Source organism: Cyprinus carpio, chromosome B8 (assembly GCF_018340385.1).
Source record: "Cyprinus carpio isolate SPL01 chromosome B8, ASM1834038v1, whole genome shotgun sequence".
Lineage (NCBI taxonomy): Eukaryota > Metazoa > Chordata > Actinopteri > Cypriniformes > Cyprinidae > Cyprinus > Cyprinus carpio.
The window spans coordinates 11,752,216-11,778,588 of NC_056604.1; the positions used below are offsets into that span (position 1 = coordinate 11,752,216).

The window sequence follows — 26,373 nt, forward strand, 5'->3', positions numbered from 1 at the left end:
CTGTACTAAATGAGTGGTTGGGTTGTGTATTTTACAAAGATTTAGAGGATTAATTTAATCTGTAATTAATAATTCATGTAAGAGGTAAAAAATATTTAATATAATATAATAATATATAATATTATTGTAAAAATCGATGGGAACGTATCGATGGGAACTCATCATGCTGGGTTACATAAACTGCCCAACTTCGGTCAAGTTAGCCCAACATGTGTTCTGTCCTATATATATATTTACCACTTATATACCATATATATATATATATATATATATATATATATATATATACACACCACTGGACTAAAAACAACGCAGACTGAGTAATTTAACCTATTTTTATGTCTCCTGACTAAGCACCATATATCATATTTCAGTATATGCAAACTGTGGCCTAGGGCAAGATTTAAAGTGAATAAAACACATTTTGGTCTCAGGAACACAAAACAATTGTCAGGCTTCAAAAGGATTTTTGGAGGATTAATGGCAAAAATTCTTCATTGTCTTGTGATATTTATTTATGGTTATGAATCAATGTATAAACAGCCTTTATTGAAGCAGTGAACCAAGTAGCAGCTATATGTAAATCCTGTAGTTTTTCTAGTTTAAGGATCTCTAAAGATTGATTTACTGTATACAAAATCATTGTAGATTTAAATATATCATTAAATATTAAGTAAGCGCTAATAATATTGACAATAAATAGCTTGTTCTTTCTGGCATCTGCTAATAAGACGACTGTTCTAAATCCAATGATCTAAATCATCTGATTTTCTAAAAAACATCTCAAACATTTCAGTTCGCTCCTGGACAGCGCACGTGCTTACGCGTCGGACTCGTCACGAGACCTGCCCGCGCTGTGGATGTCGGGAACTTGAGTTTTATACGAGTAGTTCATTACGGGCGGCTTTGATATCTAAAACTTCATGTCCCAATTTGCACTGCGTCGGACACTCCTAGGTAATGACTTCCTCTCCAGAAAAAGCAGGTTTTGAAGAGAGACTATGGGAAAAAAGCTATAATTTTGACACGCAGTTTTGTTAGAGCATGTGTTAAAAAAACAATTTACGGTTAATTTAAAGCTGGCTTTTGAAATGTAACCATGGCAACCGAACGGTCGTCCTGGTTAGCAGCCCTGCACAGGCTGTGGTGAAGAAGGCGATGCTGAGGGTTAGCTGAAACCTTATGATATTAATTTGCCTTGTCCACGGTGGGGGTTTAATTTTGTTTTGACAGTCGAGCAGCTATATCTGACCTCTTTCCATGATGGAAGAAGTCGACAGGATTTTAATACACTCTCTGAGAGAAGCTGGCACGTAAGTATTCAAAATCTAACAGGTCTCCTCAGCTGTGACAAGTCATTTCCTCCCTCTTTGGAGTGATTTGCATGTCGGGACATGTCAAACTTATTTATTGCATACGTGTGGTTTTGATCACCTCCTCGTCTTCCAGGGACATTGATGAGGATGTTCAGAGTGTGAAGCAGTTCACCAGTGAGCTGATCGTGGAGGCGGTGGTGAAATGCCTGCGTGTGATTGACCCTGCGCTGGGCAATGGCTTGTCCCATTCACTACCCCCTGGCATGTCTGCCCGCTTCAGACTGGGCATGAGCCTGGCACAGGCCTGTCAGGTGAGAGACACGGTGCCTGGACGTCCCACTGTTTGCTTGGAGTCAACTTGACCCCTCACAACTGACAGAGTCAGCTGATAGCCATTCAAAATGCATTACTGCTGGTGAATAAGCACTTTTGTTTTCGTTTTAGGTTTGAATAAAGAGTTGCGGTGTGAGCATTTATAAAAAAAATTAACCAGACTTTGTACATAAATTATGAACATTTTTCATGTAAGATAAATGGGTCCTTACTGCAGACAAAAGATCTTGCAGAATCTTAGAGTAGATCTTCCGTGATTTAATTAATGTGTTGTGATTTCATTCAGATCATTCCTTTAAATGTTACAAAGGAAAATATTTTTTATTATTGTAATATCATCAATAATTATCTTTTTTGGCAGTTTTGTTTCATAAGTACTGATTACCGGAAACACAACTAGGTTTAATTTGTAACTAACTACATTGGCTAACACGCACTAACATTGCGTTAGTTAGTTTCTTCCTCAATTCCCTGTCCTCCTGTCCTGTCTGCCCCCTTGTCATATTGTATGTATGGACAGGTTGATGGCTAATTTCTCTGGTACCTGTGACCAGTGACAATAAAGGGCTACTACTTCTACTCACAATGAAAATACTTTTATTAATCTTAGCTATTGTTATTCTCAATGTTACCAATACATTATTAAAATCAAATGTTGTATTTGTTAACATTAGTTAATGTACTGTGAACTAACATGAACATTTTTACAAAAGCTACAATATAACATTAACAAAGGATAGTAACTGGTGTAAAGATATATTATTAAAAATAAAATAAAAATAAAATATATACATTGAAAATATATAGTTCATGCTAATTAATTCATCTTAACAAATAAGAAATTACTGTAAAGTGCTACTGTTAGTACCACTCTCTATAAGTTCTAACTTAAAAATGTAGAGCTTGTAATCTTGTAATCCACTCTGATGTGATTTTTGCATTCTTTTATGTTTAGGATGTGGGTTTTAAAGGGGAAATTGGCTACCAGACATTTCTCTACAGCAATGAGCCAGAGATTCGCTCTCTGTTCATGTTTCTGGTTGAGAAGCTGCCCAGAGAGAGTGCAGAAGCCTCGGACCAGCCTGCAGGTACTTTTGACTACTGTTTTTTGCATTTATGTATTTGGCATATACTTGATAATGATATTTAATATAAAATGGAAATTCACAGTATTTATGTTATAAATGCATCTTATTGGGATCGATTCATCCATCCAATTTTTATTAAAATGTCATAATTCGATCTACTGAAGCAAAGGTCTTCTCTCTAGTGATTTTTGCCAGACTTCTGCAATCATTTTGTCTACTACCTGCCCATTTCTTAAAGGGTTTGTTCACCCCAAAATTAAACTTATGTCATTAATTACTCATGTTGTTCCAAATCCATAAGACCTTCTTTCATCTTCAGAACACAAATTAAGATATTAAGATAAGAAAATAGAGCTATCTGACCCTCCACAGACAGCAACACAACTGAAATGTTCCAGGTCCAGAAATCTAGTAAATACAACGGTAAACAGTCCATGTGACATCAGTGGCTCAACTTCAGTTTTGCGACATTACGAGAATACCTTTTTTTGCGCAAAGAAAACAAAATGAACATATTTTGCTCAACCATTCTTCTCCCCTGAGTTATGTCTTCCGCCATTTTGGAGAGTACCCAAGAATGTATTTAACGTAATCAGCCTTGTTTACATCCGGTGGGGAAAGCACGCGCATGAACGTAATCTGCATAATAAGCGTTGTTTATGCTTAGGGAAAAGTGTGAGTATGCATTCTAATACTCTCAGAAGCCAAAACTCAGGGGAGAAGAATGGTTGAGAAAAATGTTCATTTTGTTTTCTTTGTGCAAAAAAAAAAGTATTCTCGTAGTGCGCAAAACTGAAGTTAAGCCACTGATGTCACATAGACTGTTTTACTGATATATTTACCACATTCCTGGACCTGGGAACATTTCAGTTGCGTTGTTGTCTATGGAGGGTCAGATAGCTCTCCGATTTCATCAAAAACATCTTAATTTGTGTTCCGAAGATGAACGAAGGTCTTACGGGTTTGGAATGACATGAGGGCGAGTAATTAATCACATAATTTTCATTTTGGGAACTAACCCTTTAAAATCTCCCTCAAGTTCAGATTCAGATCTACTAGAAAAAAGGCCCTTCCCTGCATTTTTTTTCTTCGATAATTTGTTTCATTAGAAAATATGTCACAATACAGAAGAAAACATATTACTATTTTTATTTCGGGTTAAACAGCATGATCTATTAGTGGCAATGCAGATAGGAAAACTGCAGTCTAGCAACTATGAAGGCCTGTTTCTCAGAGTTTATACTTGCAATTCTTTTATATCAGTTACTTTACACACCATGTTATAATACTGGAAAATAATGACGTAATAGTGATTTGAAGTGATTCACCTCATATTAAATCTGGTGTGACTTAAAGTTTCCAACCATTTCTTCAACAAATTCTCCAGAACCTGAGATGAATTTCTGGCTGTGTATTAATAAAGTGTTGTGGTTGGACTGTGTGGTGTCCATGCTGGGATCAAAGGGTAATGTGATTAACTAGGGTGTTAATGTAAGAGCTTAGAGTGCCGATTATTCTCAGCTTTCTTCAATAAACTAGAAATTATTATTCTTCCCCCTCAATTCTCCTACACTAATTAAGCACTCTTGATTCCCTGAAAATGCATTAAAATGTTTTATTATCTTGGAAAGAATCCAGAGTCAATTTCAGTTAATAGCTTGTTAACGCAATTATAAACTCAGTGGGAAACAGTGCAGACTGGTTCAGACTCACTATCGCAAACATTACTGTTATTTTTTTCCAAAGAATAGTTTGCTTGCCTCTGTAGCGTCACGTGTTGCTTTTGATTATTGGATTAATTGAATATGATTAATGAGGGTAGTTTCTCAGAATTGTCTGATTGTTGCATGTATCTCTCCTCTCTTAGGGAAGTCTGCGCTGCTGCAGAGAGCAATTGCTGCTCAAATTAAAGAGCAGTCGTCAGTGCCTTGGCTCCCTCCGTCCTGTAGACTCCCCATTCATCGTAAAACACAGGTACATCAGCATGCATACATCTTGAAATCCAGGGCTAAGGCTTGTATGCAGAAGTCTAGAAACTTCTTGCAAGCTAACTAACTAACTGACAAATGTGTGTCAATGTAATTTCAGAGTTCCGGCCCATGTTACAGTTTCCACGCCCAGCCTTTGAGCCTCCCATATTCAGTGAAGGTCTCTTCCAGGAAACAGCCAAAAGGCATGCTCATTTTCACTTACTTAATTCAATAAGCCCCTTTAGGTTTGGTGTGATGTGTCTTATACATTGTGGTATTAGCCTTGTTGGCACTTGCACCTGAAGTGTGATTATCCCTTTGAGGAATTTGACAAAAACAAATTCAGCTCTTATGATTCATACAGCTAACATTAGTATGTATTTGATGTTTCTTTGTGAATTCTCTCAGATGTGCAAGAATACTGGAGGAATTATTTGCTGCCTGTGACCGCCCAGCCTTCCCAGCATGCCTCAGTGCCAGCGTCCCTCCTGGAGAACCACATCTCTGAACTTAGTGCCACACAGGAGTGGGAGAGTGAATGGAACAGCCAAGGCCTTCTGTCAAGACTTACACCTGAGGTTATTCTCATCCCCCCTTAGAGTTCATCCAAAAATAGAACTTTGGTCATTAGTTGCTTAGTGATAGTTTTGACATCATTTCTAGGTCTCCATGGCGTTTATAACAGTGTTACTTTAGCTTTGTTTATATACTATTAATAGTATTAATATTTGAAAACTTGGCTTTTATTTTTTTCCAGTATATATTTTTAGCTGTTATTGTAATTTTAGTAAATTTTGTCATATTTGTTTTGTTGTGCCTTTTTCATTTTAGTAGTTTTTTAATAGTTACCAAGATAGAGCAATTAATTCAATAGTTTTTTTTCTTTGTATCTTTAATTTTTAATTTAAGTTTTCATTTAAAGGTATAGTTCACCCAAAATATAAGATTAAAATCTCTTCATTTACTCACCGTGAAGTTGTTTCAAAGCTGTATGAATTTCTTTCTTTTGCTGAATGTAAAAGAAGATATTTTGAAGAGGGTAACCAAACAGTTGTTAGTCCCCATTGGTTTCCATAGACCAGAAACTGCTTGGTAACCCACATTCTTCAAAATGTTCAGCAGAAGAAAGATATTCATACAGGTTTGGAGAAACCTGAGGGTGAGTAAATGATGACAGAATTTTAATTTTGGGGTGAATTATTAGTATTTACAGTATTTCAGTAAGTTGCTAAAGCAACATTTCTAAATTTGTAAAGTCTTATAGTTTTTCTTCATCTAATATAATCTAATAATCATCTAATAATTTATTTTATTTCAGATAACCAAAAACCCTTTGAATAGTTTTAGTAAATAGTGTCCGATTTGTAGATAAATGATTTTTTTGAGTTGAATCTTAAAATGAGTTTGAATGATCGGTTTCATTCATGGCTGTCAGTTGTATGATGCTTTATTTGTCATTTTAAAGCTTGACAGCCCCAGTCCTTATAGCCAAAAAAAACACAAAAAAAAGAATCAAAAAAAAACAAACAAAAAAAACAAAAAAAAAAAGAAAGAAACTAATACCTTTGAGACACCTTGAGGGTGAGTAGATATTTTTACAATAAGAGCCGATTATTGTTGTTATTCTTAAGCTCATAAATTCATCATTGTGCATCATTTAACAATGTCTGAAACTGAATTCATGTTAATAGAATAGTTAAATTGCCAAGCACTTGATTTCAGTTTGGCTCAGTTTACTCATACAGATGGCCTTCTTTACAGCCTCAGCATGATGTCTCTCTAGCATGATGTCTCTCTAGCATGACGCCTAGGTTCCCTGTCTGGATAATAACAATAACACAAGCGTGTAAATATTTTTGCTGCTTTCCTTGATGGCGTCTCTGTGGTAAAGGCATGTATCAACACGAGGATGGAACACAGAGATGTCTTTCACACAAGTGTGACATTCAGCATGTATGTGTCCTTTGACTGTACCGCTGCCCTCTCACATCTCAGTTCCACATTCTCACCTCACCTGCCCCTCCAGCTAACTTACACACTGGCCTATTGTCTGACCCCTAGATGTTCTCCAAGGGATCGGCACATATTTTATTTGTAAATCGCAAGGCTTTATCTGTGTTTGTAATTTATTTCTGTTTACTGTTTTTTCTGAAGTGCTTTGAGAATAGTTGTGAGTCTGAAAATAGCCAGAGTGCATTCAGAAGCATCATGATTTCGTAAATTAATAAAATATCATATTCAGCTTAAGAAATATAATTATGTTAAGTATTTCATTTGGTGATTTAAAGCCTTGCCACTCTTGTTATCTTGTCTCTCTTCAGGAGTACCGATCCAGAAAGAAGGCACGACTGCAGAAGCGTATCGAGGAGCAGCTGAGGGCAGCGGCTCAGCCTCGTCCTGACACACACGGAGCCACGCGCTCGACATCTGACCTTGCTGAACTGCTGCAGTCATTCGGCGGTGCTTCCACTGGGGGAGATGTGCTGACCAAAGGCACACGCTTCACTCATACAGAGAAATTCACCTTTACACAGGTACCGATCAGTATCTGTTTACTCAAACTGATGGGCCAGGGTTCCCACATGCTGGAGAATCTTGGGTTTTGTAATGCTGTTTTGTTTGTCATGGAAAATAATAGTGACATGATTGTGTTACTAACAAGGTTATATTCAAAATGTAGACATTTTGGGACTACAGCTATGACTAAGTTTGCCAGACATGGGATTGTACCAGAAATGTGTGCCAGAAGCTCAATCAAAAGAAATATGTCTGAAAATCATACATCAAAAAATGTGCAAAAAATGCTGCTGGCGTATAAAGTCCATAAATCGGTGCTCTTTGGATGCAGGATTTCTAAATTAGTCAAAAAAAAAAAAAAAAGAGGGTGCTTTTAATGTAAAGTCGCGTGAATAAAGGCTTTTTAATTTTTTCACTATAATGTCAAGTGCCTTGGAGTGATCTATGTAGTAAATAGTATATAGACATCTATATAGTAATTTTGCGTATATTGACTGACTGTAGATGTGTTGCACACAGTTAACACATGGTAAAAATAGTAGTGTGCCAGTTGGCTGTCATGTAATCTAGACAGAGGTAAACATGGATAAACTATTAATACTGATAATATGCTTTATTGGCCATTAGTTTTCCATTTTCTTAGATTGTATGATTATTCCAGTAAACTGATGGACTATAATACAGCTTTATAAATGACACATAAACATTACAAAACACAAAATGATTATTATTATAAACATAATTATATAGTAGTAATAATATTTATAATTCATAAACAATACATAAACCTTTCAAAACAAAAAAATATATAAGTTATAAAATGCTTTTAAATAGTTATTAAAAATATGTATTATGTATATATCACTGCAGTCTAATAATTATTTTATATTATAAAATAAATGCCATAAATACAAGTACAAAAGTACAAAAAATTAGTATTCGTCGATCTCTACTTGAAAAACTTAAAGCCATTTCTTATTATTATTCTTATTTATGATTCAAACTAAAACCACAAGTTAATTTTAGATCCTTTATCCAAGTAATTTCATCTGCTTGTAATCTAAATGAGTGGATCTTGAGATGTTTAGGCTCTTAACTGAAAAGGACAAAATTATTTTAGGAACCTGAGAAAGCAGCCCAGCAGATGGCAGCAGCAGCAAGTGCACTTCCCAGCTCTCACCAATCAGAGGAGGACCTAAAGGCCCAGCAGGAAGCAGAACTTTCTGCTCTGCAGCAACAGTTGCAGCAGCTGTCAGTCCAAATGGAAGAAGTGGGAGGAGACATCAAGCAGCTCACTGTGTCCATCCAGCAGGTAATGACCAATCAGATAAAATGACATGATAGTATAAAATATCACTATAATATAGTGATGTAACTATAATAATATGGGGAAATATTTTCTTCAGTTAATTGGAGAAAAAATGCAGCAGTCTTTTTAAATTATTGATGTGTTGCATTCCTGTCTGCAGGTGTCAGATGAGCTGCAACAGAAAGAGGTTAGTAATGGCGAGAAGGAGAATTCGATCAAAATGAAGAGGCAGACCATTGACTTGCTACCTGACACTGAGAACAACCTGCTAAAATTACAGGTACACAAGTCACACAACCGTACACACCTGTATCACCCCCATTCAGAACCAAAAACAAACAATAAAAACAGGAATAACAGTACAGTGCAGACAGAATTAAACCGTGTGACTAATGACATGTTTCTCTTTGTCTGTCCTGTGTGTTTGTGTTGGGTAGGGTCTGGTTGAGGCAAGCTCTAAACGAGTGGTTCATTTAGCCTCTCAGTGGGAGAAACACAGAGTCCCGTTGATTGATGAGCACCGCAGACTAAAAGAGCTGTGCAGCAACAGAGAGGTACCTTGTGTTACAGCCCCATAGCAACTGCAGTCATCTAAAGCTATTATGCACTCCTATCTAAACAGCCAAATATGTAGATATCATTTCAATTCTTTGTACATCAAACCCTTGCAAAGTAAATTTTTTTTTTAAGGTAAATTTTGTGGTATTTGCTATAATATCGAGAAAGTATGAAAAGGGCTGCACCATTTGGGAAAGAAGTATAATTGTGATGTTTCTGCTAAAAATTGAGTTTTGGATTTAAAGTGTATGTTGTTTTTATTTGGTTTTGTTTTAAGTGCTAGGTTTGCTGTGCTTCTTTGTATTGTGCACAAAACTTGTTTGTGTTGTAGCTGGCCAAAAATTTTTTTGATTGTATATCAACATAACAATAATGATAATAATAACATTAATAATAAGAAGAATATCTGTTATTATTATTGCTAAATAAAAATAAGAAAATAAAGAATTATCTCCATTATGATATTTAATTGCAAAATAAAAGTACTCCAAAACAAAAATTGGAGGGAGTAGGTTAAGGAAAATGATAGAGCATTAATAATAATAATAAAAAAAATATTTTGTAAGACTAAAACTTTTTTATTTATGGCTGTCCTAATTTTTAAATGTTAAACCATCAAGCTTTTATTTTGGCAGAAAACTACAGTTCTCTTTTGTTGACAACATTTCTCATTACAAGTCTGATGGTTGCTGCATGTTGTGTTCCCAAATGCATGTTAAAAGTGATCTGTTTACTGTAAACCAAGCTGCTCCGGGACACTGAAAACCCTGCATCATGAGCGGCTTTCATGTGAAATCTTTGCTATGTTAATAATCTCACTAAGCCATATTGCGAAAGATTATTTTTTTTGGGGGTGTGATTGATTGTGCAGCCCTTACTGTAACTTTGACTGGATTGTGTGCCTTCATGAAGTAATCTGTTATTTTAACTTGCACTTAGTCTGAGTCCTCCAGGAAGCTGTCAGAGATCAAAGACCTGCATGACAAAATCAGACAGTCTGCTGAGGAGGCCAAAAAGAAGGAGAGTCTGTATAAGCAGCTGGTACGAAATGTTTTTATTGTCTCATCCCTTGCCTCTCCTTTCAGTCATCCAAGAAATGCATTTAGCACTTACACCATGTCCTTACAAGTCGAACCACTAAAAAACAAGTGTTCAGTGCCATCTGTCCGATGTAAATAAGTTTTTGTCCTCATTTGCTATCACAAGACATATGATCTTCTGGTTTCAATGTCTGTTACATCTGGCTGTGTGTCCCCACTCCCTTTGGAATCTCAAATTCCCATTCCACATAAATGCACCACATAAATTCTGATTGGTTGTGATTGTGTCATGGTTAGGACATGGTCAAAAAAAAATTGAAATGTTAAGTCTGTCTTGTAATATTTATGGTTTGTTGGTTTAACATTCACTGTGTTTGTTTACTCTCCTTCTTAACGTTTTTCTACAGCTAACTGAGTTTGAAACGCTGTCTAAAGATGTGTCTCGCTCTGCCTACACCATGAGGATCTTGGAGATCGTAGGCAACATAAAGAAACAGAAGGAGGAAATCACAAAGGTCTTTGATTGAGTTTATCCTTTATCTAGGCCTCAATTAAATACTTAATCTGAGTTCATGACCTGTGTCCGCGGACATTAGCTTTGTGTTTGAAGTTGGCAGGTCTTCAGAAACCTTTTGACCTCTGACCCTATTAATCGACCCCCTGCAGATTTTGTCCGATACAAAGGACTTGCAGAAAGAGATTAACAGCCTGACTGGAAAACTGGACCGAACATTTGCTGTCACCGATGAACTGGTGTTTAAGGTCAGTCTTGGTTCCAAAGGTTTAAAAGGTTTTTTACATATATGTATTTATAAAATTTATATTTTTTATGTATACATATTCTTGAAAGTCTCAACAAGAATGCTCACCAGGGCTGCATTGATTTGTTCAAAAATACAGTAAAAACAGTAATTTTATTACATATTATTGTAATTTATGATAACGGATTTATACTTCAGTACATTTTAAAATGTAATTCTTTCCTGAGATAGCAAAGCTGGAATTCAGATTTTCTGATTTGGTGCTCAAACATTTCTTATCATTATCAGTATTGACAACTGTGTTGTGTAATATTTTTTTTGGATATGTTTTTTTTTTTTCGTAGGAGTCTTTGAACAGAAAGTTCAAAGGAACAGCATTTTTTGCTGAATAAAAGTATTAATTTATTTTTTTAAAAATTATTCAAAACATTTGAACAAGTGTATTTAAAATCATTTTAAAATATATTGTCTGTCTTGTTCATTTTACATTGCAAATAGTTGCATTTTTCAGTGTGCTCTCAGACCCTCTTATATAATCTGAAGTTTTCATTGTTTTGTAATAGTAATTCAGTATTAAAAAACTGAAATCTTTAACTGCAGGATGCCAAGAAAGATGAATCTGTCCGTAAATCCTACAAGTACTTGGCTGCCTTACATGAGGTATGAGTTTGCATATTATTAAGATCCATAAATAAATGTGATAATATATATGTTGTTGTTGTCACTGGTCTTGATTGTTTTTAAAAAGTTGCACATTGTAGTCCTAAAATGCAGGTACTGTGTTTGAAAGCAAAAGGCTTGTGATCCTGCAAAAACATTTCAGACAAAAATGGCACACGATGTGGTGGCTTTTGCTCAAGCCATTAGCAGTGCTTTAGTCCATCTGTTCAACCTTTGAACTACACAACTGAACTTAAGATCTAATGCCCTTGCTGACTTCAGCAGGACTCTGGCGATTTTATCCTGCAAGAGAATCAACAACTTAATCATTCTAACATTGTTTGTGCTCTCAGAACTGCACTCAGCTGATTCAGACCATTGAAGACACAGGAACCATCATGAGAGAAATCCGAGATCTTGAGGAGCAGGTGTGAAAACAAGTCATGTTTAGATCTAAGCTAACATCATTTCAGTCACTTTCAAACTGCCATCAGTTTAATTTATTTATGCATTTATTTTTTGTAGATTGACACTGAAAATGGCAAAAGAACAGTTAGCAATCTAGAAAAGATCCTTGAAGACTACAAGGCCATTCGTCAGGAGAATTCAGCCCTTGCTGCGAAGATCCGGGAAGGTTGAGCTGTTGCTCCGTCCGTGTTTGATGGTACTGCAGAGTGAAATCTGAGTGGCCTGCTGAAATGAGCGCTGCTGTGAGAGACGTCGGTTTGGCTCCCACCTGCGTCAGCCCTTCATCTAAAATAATCCTCATCACATTAGCAACTTTCAGCTTTTACTGAGGGTTTGAACACAAACGTTTTTTGCATCAAAATGAGACAAATTTGAAGAAATGTTAGTTAAACCTAATTCTGATCATTGTGATGAGATTCTGTTTTTTAACAAAAAGCTTGGACTGCAATAATTTGGGAAGGACCAGTACCGGTGCTTTGGCTTGATAAAACAACATCTTTGTTATATGCCGATAACCATATTATGTACGTGAAAGTGTCCGTTAACAGTGACCTCTGATTGTTGTTCATCATATGGGTTGATCTGCTCATGAACATTACAAAAATTCAAGCTATTTGAATCAGCTTGGAGAATAGTGGGCTGATAACAAGTGAATACTCATAAACAGCTTGCCTGTTTCATATTAAAGCATACATTTGATAACGTATCTGTTTGTTTGGCTCTGATGGATCCATAGAGCTGCTCAAATACTCATCATTGAAAGTTATATTGTCTTTGAACCTCTGTGATAGAAAAGTACTCTTGTCAGGCTAACTGTAGGAAAGCTGTGTAACATTTAAGTGTCTGATTGACTAACACTGATGATTGTCACAATCAAACTGGTTTTCAAAACCGTTTTTGGAATGTTTGATTTTAGAAATGATATTGAAAATAATGTTTTGTTATTTACCATGACTTGTATACATCTGCTCAATCTCTGAACAAGATGTTCTGATATTTCACCATAGTTCCAAAATAGTTTTGAGGATGATGTGTTGACTCTTAAAATGAGGTATTAGACCCTTTGACTTTGTTATTGTTATTAAGGCTATTTTTCACCTTTACTGCAATAATTAGACATTTAGAGTACGGCTGCATAACTTGGGGGGAAAAAGTCTAATTGAGAATTTATATTGACATGAATGTTTTGTAATTTACCGTGACTTGTATACATATGCTCAATTCTGAACATGATGTTCATATAATTCAACATTTTGCTACCAGTTACTGTCCCGAGGAAGTTATCAGATAATCAAATCTGACAAAAACATTTCCCACCCACATTTCACTCCAACTGAGTGTGTGTGTGTGTGTGTGTATATATATATATAAGCTACCTACCTACCTTGTTTCTGTCAGATTAATGAAAATTTTCCTTAACGGTCCTAAATTTAATTAATTGTTTTAAGTAAATTTAATTTATTTTTATTTACATTTTGGAGTAAAATATGATAAAAACATTTAGCACAAATATACTACTCGTTGACAGATTTCGTGAGGTTCAGTTTCTACATGGTTTCAGAGGATTTTCCTGGGATACTGACAAAACACGTTCTTGCTGCCAACGCCACACAGTTCCACACATTCAAGTGAATGCTGTATGAATATCAGTACTTGCAGCTGTAAACAGTTACTTCAGACATGAGGCTATATAAAATGACAACATTTTAGCTATTCAGCACTTTTTATTTTATGCATCTGAGCTGATTAGCCCAGTAAATACGTTTTGACAATTTGTGGATGTGTGCGAAACGTGATTTTACTATTTACTGCAAGGCCTAAAATCGACTCGCTGAAAAAAAAAAGTGTGCATTCCGGAAGGAGCTCATAAATAAATCAATTTTGTCTATCGGTTAGGATAAGATTAGTAACATAAGTCGAACACATGATCAAAAGAGGTAACTAAACTAATTACATCAGCTTTTTTTGTTACTTCACTAAACCACAGTTATAATGCGTTCCTTTTTGTTCCAGTGCAGCGCATTTGGCTGTCCACACTAAAAAAATCCTATGTTTCTGTAGTAGAACCGGTGGCTTCTATGGTCACATCTTGTACATACATGTCTATGTCTCTTGGAACATGCTAAGCATATTCAGTCACGTAGCACATGCAGGCAGTTGCCAGGTCGTCTGACCAATCATAAGGCATGAAATATTGCAAAATTTTCATCAGGGAAACGTATTGGTTGGACTGGCATGTAAACACGTTTTCCTCCTAAACCGAACCCCTAGATAAGCGACGCAACAGAGGCCACCTCTTATTGGTTTAACGAACTGTCAATCATTACAAGTCTGGCATTTGATTGGTTAATAAGACAGTCTGCGCCCGACCAGCGATGCCCTCAGCGAAGCTGTATCAGTTCCCTCAGAAGCGATCTTACTGAACACGCTCGCAAGTACGAATGAAAGAAGTAAACAACTTTTTTAGTATAGTTAAGACATGGCTTGCAAAAAATTAGGCAGTTTAAGTAACGCAATGTGGCAAAGAAGCACCACTTCCAGAGTTTCGCTGTGCGCAGGGTTGAATATTCCTGCTTTTGCTTGTGGAAGCTTCGCCTCGGCTGGTGCAACAATGAACGGACAGAACTGCTGCAAAGATGGACAAAACTGTGGACCGACGAGAAATTTAGCAGCAAATCATAACCCTGTTGCAGCCGCAGTCACATCGCAGAGACACCAGATCGTGGGCAAAAATAGAGGCGAAGAATCTCTTACCAAATCTGGCAGGGCTTTCTCATCCACGGCCCCACAGATCAACAATAAAACGTACTTGTGGGCGAGATACAATGAGATGAAACGGCTCGTGCACGGTATGTTGATTTAATTTGCGGTTTCATATGTGATTTTCTGTAATCTCTGCACTCGTGGCAAAACATTTGTCCACTTTTCCTCTGTTCCAAAGAGGCGCTGGCCTCTGGACATTTTGTAAACAACTGCCAACTGCCATTCACATGTCCAATGCGTGATCGACATTTTGTAACTAACGTTATTTCAGGTGCGAGAGATGGTTTTTCACAATTGCCTTGTTTATGCACAGAATAAACAGTGTTCAAAACATGCCATGCTTTTAAATATGTGATAATAAACCTCAAATCTCCCTTTGCCGCCTCACAGATTTGATTCCTCCTGGGGTGTGCAGTCTTTTGAACCCTTCTACCATCTATGCAAACAATGAGGTGAATCTGGAAGAGGTGGACATCTACGGCTTTGACTATGATTACACGCTCGCGCTCTATTCCAGCGCGCTGGACGAGATGATATACAACAAGGCGCGAGAGTTTCTCGTCCAGCACTACAAGGTCCGAGAAAGACATCCAACTTAATGCCATATAAACCTGTTGATTTGCATATTTAATTGTTATTAAACCAAATAATTATAATTACCAAGCTTTATTATGAGGTAAAACGCATAACCAGTAAATAAACACTTACGGTCTATTCACACAGAACGCGTTTTTGCGATTAAAACCGCGAGAGGCGGGGCTGTCTAATGGGGTAAAAAAAAAAAAACTGGGCCCCGTTTAAAGTTGAACTTTTAACAACAGCACGACGATTTTAGAACGCTGCAAAAAAAACAAATGCATCAACAGACAGCGTTTTTGTTGAAAAAATTCAAGAAAAAAGAATTTTTTTTTTAAGTCAACTTTTAATTTTATCGTCACGTTACAACACTGAAAGACCCGAGCGCAACGGTCAAACTGGTCTGTCTAGTCAGCGTATGTTGACATAGAAAAATAATGGACAGCAGTGGAATGCAAAACGCATTCTGTGTGAATGGCCCCTTAGGAAGTCTAAGAGGACATATACCGAATGCGTTTTTGCTTTTGAAGATGCGAGATGCAAAGCACTGGAATATGAAAAAATTAAAACACAGGGTCTCGAGACCTTTTCTCGTTTTCTCTTTTTAATTATTTTTTTTTTACTTAAGCTCCACATTTTTAGAGGGCTGTTATGCTTGAGGCGCTGCAAAAGACGGGAGCGCAACAGTCAAAACATGTCCATCTAGCTCATATTAGCGTAGAAAAACAGTGCAGTGGAACACAAAAACGTGTTTTGTGTGAACGGCCCCTAATGCATCAGATGTATCCTGGGCTTTTGGCTCAAGTCTTCAGATTATCTGTAGTTCTGTTATGTTTAATTGTTCTAATGATGGTCATGTGGAGTCATGGGATGGGGGGGTTAAAGGTTGGCATGTTTAAGATAACACAATTTTCAACTGTTTCTTTCACTAGTATCCTGAGGGAATCAGTAAGTATGACTATATTCCCAACTTTGCAACACGGGGACTTCACTACGACATCCAAAAGGTGCATTTAACCTTCTTTGTTTGAGGTTTTGCAGCAATGTTTAATCGTAGTTGTGCAATAAAATTAATATAACAATTTTTTGTTATTATTGTAATGCCACAGGGCCTATTGATGAAAATTGATGCCTTCCATTATATCCAGTTGGGCACTGTTTATAGGTAAATGGACCCTCATTTGATCAGTTTAATCAATGAGTTTGGTGGAGAATTGTGGTTATGTAATTGTCAGGCTTTGTTTCTTGTATTCACAGGGGTCTGAAGCCTGTCCCTGATGATGAGGTCATGAAACTTTATGGAGGTTCAAATCATGTTCCCCTCCACCAAGTCAGTGGATTTTACGGCAAGGTGATTGTTCCACATTGCATTTTCATTTCATCAAATTTCATTTCAATTTACACTCGAGAGAGAGAGACGATGTTTACATGGTGTTATTGGCATGCTTACATTTTTGTGCCTCATTACTAAGAGGTCAGTCAGGCTAAAGTGGTGCCACCCTGTCATGAGCTCAGATCTGATTTTGTGTGACCAGTCACCATGAGTAAGTGGCTGTGCGCTATATATCTGCAACAAAAACATTACAGTCCTTTTCTTTATCAGATGGCTATCAGGCACGTTCTTCTCTGCAGGATTTCAATGGTCATTGGAAACACAGATGTATCAGGGATTTGGTGTTTTGCATACTAGAAAAAGTCAAAGATATTTAATGAGGATTTTTCTTGTTATGCTCTGTTTCTAAATGTTTCATTAGCTAAATGTTGCTTTTGGATGCAGTAAAACTTGCTTGCCTAGTATTGTCTGACTTGTGAACAACATTATTTTTTGTCAAACGTTTAAAGTGGTTTGCAAATCTGTATGTATGATTCATTAGAGCAGTGGTTTTGATGAGGTTACAGAAAGTACTGAAAACATAAATTATAAAATTCAAACTTTATTGTGAAAAAAGGTACATCCACAACTGTCCTGTTAAATTGTACAAGCTATGATTTTTATGTCAAAAGCCATGCAGTGAATGGCAGTAAAAAAAAAAAAAAATTGAATAGTTATAATTTTTGATTACATGGACATATATGGTTACATTTTTGACAATACATTTTCAACAGTCTGTTAGATTGCCATTTAATGTCCAATTTAAAATCAGTTGAGATCCACTGCATTGAAGATTCATTCTGAATTTATTTAAAGACTGATATGGTCATGCACATTCATGGCTCTGGAAGTTTTTTTGTTAAATACTGGTTAACGGTTTTTTGTTTGTGTGAGGTTTTGCTCTAAAATGGTCATTAAAATATATGACCTGCAATTTACTCGCAATAGACCAACAGTCTTTCAACTTTTCTTAGAGGAGGCATGTAATTTACATATAAAGAAGCTTCACTTATTCATTACTGTTGTTAAACACATATGACTCATGCATTTTATTATTATTTGTTCCAGGGTCCCAAAATGAAGCAGTTTATGGATGTGTTCTCCATCCCTGAGATGACTCTCTTGGCAGCTGCGAACGATTACTTCATCTCAAATGACATTGAGTACGACCCAGTGCATCTCTACAAAGATGTCTCAGTACGTATGAAGTCAATATGCCCTTCATGAATCCTGATCAAACCACTTGTCTTCCTGACGATTAAGAGCATTTGCACAATAAAGCCAGGCTGTTTTTAAAGACTGTGGGAATAGTTTACAAACTGCTTTTGTAATTTAAAACTGTGAGAGCTGTTTCTTGTCTGTCGTTTTGTAAACTCTGTAGTCAAGCCAAGTGGATTCTTTCTTCTGCCTGTGGTTAAGTGCAGCTGAATGATTTGTTTTCATTCAGCCCAGATCACGGTGGTCCTGAATTGGGTTATAGAGCGACTTTGTTTTTTCATGCTGTTTTGGGTCAGTTTACTTGCAGAATGTAGTCTTGTCTTTCACTTCTGCTTTTCAGCCCCACTCTAAACTCCACTCTAAACTACTCGAGCTTTGGCTAACTAGTAGAAAATAAAAATCGTAACTAATGCAACTAATGGCTAAAACCCAAAATTTGTCAGAGTTCCAAAGTGTGTCAACAATAATCAAATTAATCATTTTGCAGTATGTGGGTTTGGCTTATTATCACTTTCACTGGAGTGCTTGTCAGGAAGTAGAGCGTCAGCTGGGCTTGTTTATCTTTCAAGCGCAGCTTTTCGAACTGACTTCTGTCCGCGCTGGTAGAACAGATTGTACTGTAATCGCAGTGTGGCTACGTAAGCTGTCATAGGGAACAGAAAACCTGGCAGCGGATCGAAGTAAAGTTTGTGATAGATCTTTTTTAAAATCATTTTTGCAAACCAAGGGGAAAAAGGAAATAATGAAAAAAAAAAAAAAGATAATAGAAAGTGTAACCCACTCCAGGGTAAGGCTAAAATTTGTCTAATGTAAGTGTAATCCTATTAACATGCACATCATAACCCTGTTTTTTTAGGCAAACACATAGTACCCACTAAATAAAAATAAAACAATGTAATTGCAACTTTTTATCTCACAATTTTTACTCTTTTGCCATAGTGAGTTTATATCTCTATTATATATAAAACTCAAAACCCTAACACTTAACAATGACCTTTTTTTTTTTTTTTTATAATTCAATTTCGGAAAAAGGCTTCCATATACTAGATAGGCCTATGGGTGTCAAATATAATAATTTAATAAAAACATTGTAAGTTACTAATTATAACTCTTTAATTTCCACTGTTATTCTAAAAGCACAAAAATTATATACAAAAAGCAAGCAAAGAACAAGAACATTACATTATCAAAGAATATGATGACTGACTTCAGTCTAGCGTGAGTTTAAACACGCTCAGAAACTCCCCCGTTATAATCAATAAAGCTGCCTACAATGTCAAATGAATCTCTTACTTACATTGTATTTACATTTCCACTTTGTTGTTTATGATGAGAGAATTCGCAAAGAGTTTAGAATTCAGTCAGTGTGCACGCTCACAGCACAACTCGGAGTTCCAGCGATGACTCATCTGAACGCCTCTGATATGCCATTGCATTCATAAACTCAATGGAATGGTGTGTGATTGGATATAATGCGGAATGCTGTAAAAATAATTTGATGCATCATTAGCAAATTTAATTTAATGCCACAATTGACATTTTTCATTTCATTATCACTTTATTCGTGACATCCTTAATAGATTTAGTTTCATTGTACAGGGGCATATTTGTCCAATTTGGTGGCATCTTTGCCCTAATCCCGCATTAATTCCAGACCCGTGGTCAGGGGAATGAACAAACCAACCCTCTCCATTCGACTTTCCTTTGTGGGAAGCTGCCTCCTTGTCATTTCTGACTTATAACAAAAAACAGAACAATGTTTAAAAACTGCTATGTGACAAGGTGTATAGTAAACAAGCTAAAAAACCCAGAACAACATTTTTTTTTATAAACTGTTAACCCAAAAAATGAGCGTTTTGGGCACAGAAGTAGAGCGCAAAGTTCCACATCACACAAAAAACTTCACCCACTTTATTTAAAAGTTATTGGCGACCATTCATTATTTTTAACCATGTCAGAGGATTATTTCCCCACCCTGTGTGAATCTGAGAGGAGATATATTAAGAAACTAAATTTTATTGGTCTATGTCAGTTAGGGCTGAACAATTAATTGCATTCACAATAAAATAAAGATATGAAAACAACACAATAATTTCACAATCCCAAATTACACAAATACACTAGACAAACTAAAACGCTAAAGAAATGAGGTTCATGACTTGAAGATCGATTGGTGTATGACGTCAAAGTATGGCGAGAGAAAGCATAAGGAGACGTCAGTTCTCTTACAGCTCTCACAGTACTTTGACCCACACATCGGTCTAATCAGCTCTGCTTCAAGTCGAACACATCTAAGCAGTCTTCAGAGGAAGCATCGAGTTGGCACGCTACATTGTTGCCAAGTCCGTGGTTTGGGGAACCCCTTGGGGAACCCATTTTCCAAGATCTCCTATTGCACCTTTAAGCAGTGGTTAAAGTGGTTAATGTCTGTTTGAGAAATATGAGCACTGAATTAATAGACGAATTCTGTCTTTTCAGGATGCAATTGGAATGGTGCATATCAAGGGTTACATGTACAAATGGATCATGCAAGATCTTGGTGAGTATTAACAAATATTACTATGTGCATTACCCAAACATGTGGCACAAAAATAGCTTAAAATCTTAGTTAAAGTAAGATATGCACTGGGCCAAGTAAAGATCATGTTATTGAAACCTGAATCTAATGACGACCAGACTCGAAGTTGACTCTCCCGACCCAGTCTGTGCAGTTTGTGTATGTGGTGGGTATATGGGTGGAAAGCAGTCTTTTGTTTTCAGAGCAGACTGTTGCATAATCGGACCTTTCTGGAGAATGAGATTTTAAGCGAGCAGTTCTGTTGATCTAGCACAGTCTAATCTTTGGTTTTAATGTTTGTTGTATCCCTGCGGACAATCACAGATTTTCCATCACAGTATAAACACTTTGTAGGCAAACAGGAAAATAGATTTGATCCGATTCTGTATTACAGTCATGACTGATTTGGTTTTATTCAGAATAGAATAGACCTGGTTTTAAAGGCCCTCTTTTTTTTTCTTCCTTTTGTGGCCCCTTTTCCTTCCTTATTCGGTCCCCAGAGAAATACATTCTCAGAGGAGATGAAACATACGCTGTGTTGCACCGGCTGGCCAGTCATGGGAAGAAGCTTTTCCTTATTACCAACAGCCCCTTCAGCTTTGTGTGAGTTTCTTTTCTCTTGTATTATATTCAGCTGATTAATTCGTAAAGGATCTCAAAGTGAAACTCAGAATTTCTCCATGCAATTTGAAAAAAAAAGTACATATATTTAAAACAATGATCAGTTATTTTGAACCCCTAATTATTTTATGTCCCAGATCATTTTCTCACATAGTCTCAAGTTTAAACATTAGCTTATATATATATATATATATTTATTATTTTTGCACTGTTATTGTCATGTTATTTGATTTTTTTCCCCCTGTATTTTTTCAGTGATAAAGGCATGAAGTACATGGTTGGAAAGGAGTGGAGGGACTTCTTTGACGTTGTCATTGTTCAAGCTGACAAACCTCATTTTTTTAATGACTGCGTGAAGTAAGTCTGCTTTATTGTTAATGGAAAATATCTTGTTTAGAGTCATTTGAGATTTCTGCTTTAAAATGTTTCATTGTGCACTTTAAAAGAGGTGATTTATAATATATAATATTATTCAAACATTTAAGGCTGCATTTATTTGATTAAAAACTGTACAACTGTAATATTGTAAAATATTAAGTTTTGTTATAATACATTTTTAAATTTAATGTATTTCTGTTATGCAAAGCAGCCATTACTCTAGTGTTCAGTGTCACATGATCCTTCAGAAAACATTCTTATATGCTGATTTTGTACTCAAGCATTTATTATTATCAATGTTGAAAACCATAGTAGTGCTTAATATTTTTGTGGAAATGGTGATAAAGTTTCAGTATTCTTTGATTAATGGAAAGCAACTTTTCTTTTATGACATTATAAATGTCACTTATGATTAATTTACAATCATTGCCAAATAAAAGTATTTTTTTGTTTTTAAAAAACTGACTGACCCCTTAAAGGGATACTCCACCCCAAAATGAAAATTTTGTCATTAATCACTTACCCCAGTGTTGTTCCAAACCCATAAAAGCTCTGTTCATCTTCGGAACACAATTTAAGATATTTTGGATGAAAACCTGAAGGCTTGTGACTGTCCCATAGACTGCCAAATAAATAACAATGTGAAGGTCCATAAAAGGTATGAAAGTCGTCGTCAGAATACTCCATCTGCCATCAGACGTGCAATCGGTGTTATATAGAGCCATGGGAACACTTTTTGTAAGCGAAGAAGACAAAAATAATGACTTTATTCAAGAATTCCTTTGTCAATGGTCTCCTCTGTGTCTCTCCATATCACCATATGCTGCGTATGCTGTTCTGTGTCATTATTGATTAGGAATTATTTTCATTATTGAAAAGGAATTATTGAATAAAGTCGTTATTTTTGTTTTCTTCGCTTACAAAAAGTATTCCCGTCACTTCATATAACCCAGATTGCACGTCTGATGACAGATGGAGTATTCTGACGATGACTTTCATACCTTTTATAGACCTTGACACTGCTATTTACTTGGCAGTCTATGGGACAGTCACAAGCCTCCAGATTTTCATCCAAAATATCTTAAATTGTGTTCCGAAGACGAACGAAGCTTTTACAGGTTTGGAATAACATGGGGGTAAGTGATTGACAAAATTATCATTTTGGGGTGGAGTATCACTTTAATGGAAAATAAACAGTAATGTATTGGTTCCCAATAACGTTTTATTTTCTCCAGCAGGAGTGTTTTTAGTTTTATACTTTGCAGTGATTTAAAGCATCTCTATCTCTTAATTTTCCAGACCATTTAGACGTTTGGACAGCAATGGAGACTTACAGTGGGATAGAATCAAGAGTTTGGATAAGGGACAGATCTATAAACAGGTAAACAGGTTTTGCCCTGCATCATGTCTGTTTATTCTGCTAAGATGATTATGAGCAATAAAGGAAGGTGAGAAGCTTTTATTTGGTATATCATTTATGCTGACTCATCTCTGAGTCTGAATTAAGTCAGAGATTCCAAATACATCTGGTGAAATTTCTTCCGAATTACTGGGACATTTATAAGTCCTCAACGTGCAAAAACATGTTATTTTAAAGTTTACATAGTTAACATTTTCCTCTCCCTGTGAGAATAAACCCAAAGCTTTCCAGCTCAGCACTGAGTGTCTGTTAATTGTAGAATGATTTATCCACTTAATTTGGCTCTTTCATTTGGAAAAAGTAGAAAAGAAAGTGGCAAGGTCAACTTCAAAATGAATGGAAAATCAGTTGAACAGTTTAGTGGTGGACAAACGGACTTGGCTGACCAGAACAGAGGCTTAGCCCAACTACATGCCCACCCTCAGGCAAGATGAAGTTAAAGCAGGATATGAAAACCATCCCAAATTGGGAAAGACTTATGCGAAAGTTCCTTGGCAGGAAACTTGGAGCAAACTGTTCCTGCCAGTGAATACAAAAAACCAATGAAAGGTCTTTTGACTCGTGGCTTCCAGAAATCCGAACGAGTACTGCGGGAAAAAACTGCAGCGTGTTGTCATTTCTAGTTCAAAACCTAGAAACTACAAATCAATCGCAATATTAGCAGCAGGTTAATAAAACTGCCATTGTTTCGCTTTGTTTCAGGGAAACCTTGTGGATTTTCTGAAGTTAACAGGATGGCGAGGATCCAAGGTTTTCTATTTTGGAGATCATCTCTATAGTGACTTGGCAGTGAGTCATCATCATGCTTCTGTTTTGTTCACATTTGTTGCGCATATGTCTCTTCCTTTTGTTTTTACGCTTTCAGCTCAGTGATTCCAACAACAGTGGAAGTAAATCTCAGCCTGTAGTTTCATAATCACTGGTTTCCAGAGTCAGACAGTAACAGTTAACATTAAAAGGTTCTTGAAGTGGCTTATAGTCTAAACATCCTGTGTGCTGGCATTTTAGGACCTGATGCTGCGTCATGGGTGGAGGACGGGAGCGATCGTGCCTGAACTGGAGGTGGAGACGAAGGTGGTGAACACAGAGCAGTACGCTCAAAGTCTCACGTGGTTGCAGGCGCTCACCGGACTGCTGGAGCGCATGCAGGTACACAGTGTGGCTCTAAACTTCACCAACACTCTTCCTGTTTAGAACAGAAACATATTTTTCCTGATGAATGTCTACTTTTTTATTCAATTTCATGTTAAAGTAGAAACTCAAATTCAAACTTTCCTCATTTTCTTAACTTTTAAAAATATCTCAGTATATCTAAATATTACAGTCTCTCTATAAGCGAGTTTCTGGAGAACAAATGAGAGCAAAATAAACACGTCTGCATTACATGTGCTTCTACAGTATATGGTTGCATAGGAATGACCTGATAGGTTTGGAATATACACGAGTCTGTGATGTCTTTTGTTTCATCTTAAGGTCATCTTCCAAAAGTTTTCCCTGTTGATCTGCAGAAAAAACATTTTCTTGGGACAAGTGACTTATTTCCATCTTGGTTTTCAGATGTATCGGGACCCTGAGTCCAAGAAGGTTCTGCAGGAGTGGCTGAAAGAGAGAGAGGAGCTACGGTGAGTGAAACAAGACAAAAATACAAATTCTTGAACTCACTTGATGAACAGATCAAGGACTATAGCCATTGTAACACGTCTCCTAATTTTCTTTTACAGAGCAGTCACCAAGAACCTCTTCAACCCTCACTTTGGCAGCATATTCCGAACCTGCCACAACCCCACCTACTTTTCCCGCCGTCTGTGTCGTTTCTCAGACCTCTACATGGCCTCTATCAGCTGCCTGCTGAACTACGACCTCTCATACACCTTTTACCCTCGCCGAACACCCCTGCAGCACGAAGCCCCCCTCTGGATGGACCAGCTCTGCACTGGCTGCATGAAGACACCCTTCTTAGAAGAGATGGCCCATATTCGTTAAAACCGCCAAAGGTTTAATGTGCAAATATGAACTGAAAAGTGAAATGAGGGGGTGTGGGTGTGTGTTTGTGTCTCTAGCATTGGAGACGTGGCACTTTTTGCTTGAACATACAATGGGGCCACCTGCTGGATGTTATGTTACAATGCATCTCAGTGTTCTCAAGCCTTGGACAGCTAAAGATGGGCTTGTTGATGAACTTAACCTTATGTTCTTATCTCTAACTTTTTTTACATTTGATGCTATTGCATTACGTATTACTAATTATAGTTAGATGATAAGTGGTTTACAGTTCTCTCTTTTTTGGGGGGTTTTATAGATTAAACCTGTATGTCATGAGTTTTGTAGTTGCAGCAGGGTGATGTTTGTATTAACATGGATCATGGTAGCAGGAGGAATGAAACTATACTAGGGGTAAACAGACTTTTTTTACTCTGGTAGGCCAAAGTATTAAGCCGCTGGCCAAAAATGCACAATATGAGTTACAAATACAGTAGGTCTGATTACAAGTACAATTAGGTCAAATAGCTTGATAGATTTGGTGTTTTAATGTTACTTACCTTCCCCACACTACAGTAATAATGTAGCCAAGCCTCATAAAAGTTTAAACATGCGCAAGTAATACCAGTCTCCACAGCTTTTTTTTTTTTTTTTTTTTAATGACAGCTGTATTTACATACATGGAAGCTCCTGGAGGGCCAAACCAAATGCTGTTATTATTTTTGACCTTGCAAGCCCTCACTGTTTGTGGTTTTAGTCTAAGCTTCTATACAATCAGAGCATTGTTTGCTTACAGTTAAATCTGTGTATAGCTATGCTGCTAAATTCAGTTTTCCAGGAGCAAGAAAGATGTCATCATTTGTATGTACTTGCTCTACAATTTATAAAATCAAATAAAAGGCTTTGTATTAATATTTGTCATGTTGGTTTGTTTAAACTCTAAGGAATGAAACCGATAACCCACATCTTTTAAAAGCTGTGAAATAAAAAAAAGTGAATTATTACTAGTATAATGATTTTCAATTTAAATATTGTTTTAGAATGTAATTTATTCATATGATAGAAAAAGACATTACTCCAGTCTTCAGTGTCACGTGATCTTTCAGAAATCATTCTAAAATATGTAATATTGTTAGTTTTACAAACAGCTTATTATATTTAAGGAAACCTTGATGCACTGCTATTCAAGAGTTTGGGATTTTTAAAGAAATTAATACTTTTATTCAGCAACGGTAGAAATGGATCAGAATTGAGCTTTATGTTACAAAATATTCCTATTTTAAGCGCTTTTCTTTCATCAAAGAATCCTAAGAAAAAAAAAGTATCAGTATCTTCACAAAAATCATCGACGAGCTGCCGAGTAGCTCTCTGAGATATAAAGAAGCTGATGTATAAACAGAATAACGTGCAATACTATAAATGGTCACTTTACTCAGATTGCTCAGTGTGAATATCACGACTCAGTCAC

At 36.5% G+C, this 26,373-nt stretch overlaps 2 protein-coding genes across 2 annotated transcripts; both read left to right on the forward strand.

Annotated features, from left to right (window-relative positions):
• Positions 1-929: 929 nt before the first annotated feature.
• Positions 930-13,079, forward strand: ccdc22 (coiled-coil domain containing 22). Its single transcript, XM_042729692.1, has 16 exons — positions 930-1,313; positions 1,450-1,627; positions 2,605-2,737; positions 4,605-4,711; positions 4,826-4,910; positions 5,116-5,285; positions 7,029-7,241; positions 8,345-8,536; positions 8,694-8,813; positions 8,971-9,087; positions 10,031-10,132; positions 10,539-10,646; positions 10,798-10,893; positions 11,493-11,552; positions 11,906-11,980; positions 12,078-13,079. The coding sequence occupies exons 1-16, from the start codon at positions 1,261-1,263 to the stop codon at positions 12,189-12,191; spliced, it is 1,923 nt and encodes a 640-aa protein (XP_042585626.1). The 5' UTR covers positions 930-1,260; the 3' UTR covers positions 12,192-13,079.
• Positions 13,080-14,385: 1,306 nt separating this feature from the next.
• LOC109067189 (5'-nucleotidase domain-containing protein 2-like) lies at positions 14,386-25,817 on the forward strand. The gene is made up of 14 exons (XM_042729693.1): positions 14,386-14,869; positions 15,174-15,358; positions 16,292-16,366; positions 16,469-16,524; positions 16,617-16,710; positions 17,800-17,928; positions 20,428-20,488; positions 21,007-21,109; positions 21,383-21,484; positions 22,805-22,886; positions 23,628-23,714; positions 23,934-24,074; positions 24,483-24,547; positions 24,647-25,817. The coding sequence occupies exons 1-14, from the start codon at positions 14,500-14,502 to the stop codon at positions 24,906-24,908; spliced, it is 1,812 nt and encodes a 603-aa protein (XP_042585627.1). The 5' UTR covers positions 14,386-14,499; the 3' UTR covers positions 24,909-25,817.
• The last annotated feature ends 556 nt before the right edge of the window (positions 25,818-26,373 follow it).

Excerpts from the sequence above, each read along its gene's own strand:
- ccdc22 (XM_042729692.1), top strand. The coding sequence starts at position 1,261 with ATGATGGAAGAAGTCGACAGGATTTTAATACACTCTCTGAGAGAAGCT. Across the intron at positions 4,712-4,825 it reads CCATTCATCGTAAAACACAG|AGTTCCGGCCCATGTTACAG; the intron begins GTACATCAGCAT and ends ATGTAATTTCAG. Across the intron at positions 10,894-11,492 it reads CCGATGAACTGGTGTTTAAG|GATGCCAAGAAAGATGAATC; the intron begins GTCAGTCTTGGT and ends CTTTAACTGCAG.
- LOC109067189 (XM_042729693.1), top strand. The coding sequence starts at position 14,500 with ATGGCTTGCAAAAAATTAGGCAGTTTAAGTAACGCAATGTGGCAAAGA. Across the intron at positions 22,887-23,627 it reads AGGGACAGATCTATAAACAG|GGAAACCTTGTGGATTTTCT; the intron begins GTAAACAGGTTT and ends GCTTTGTTTCAG. Across the intron at positions 24,075-24,482 it reads GACTGCTGGAGCGCATGCAG|ATGTATCGGGACCCTGAGTC; the intron begins GTACACAGTGTG and ends CTTGGTTTTCAG.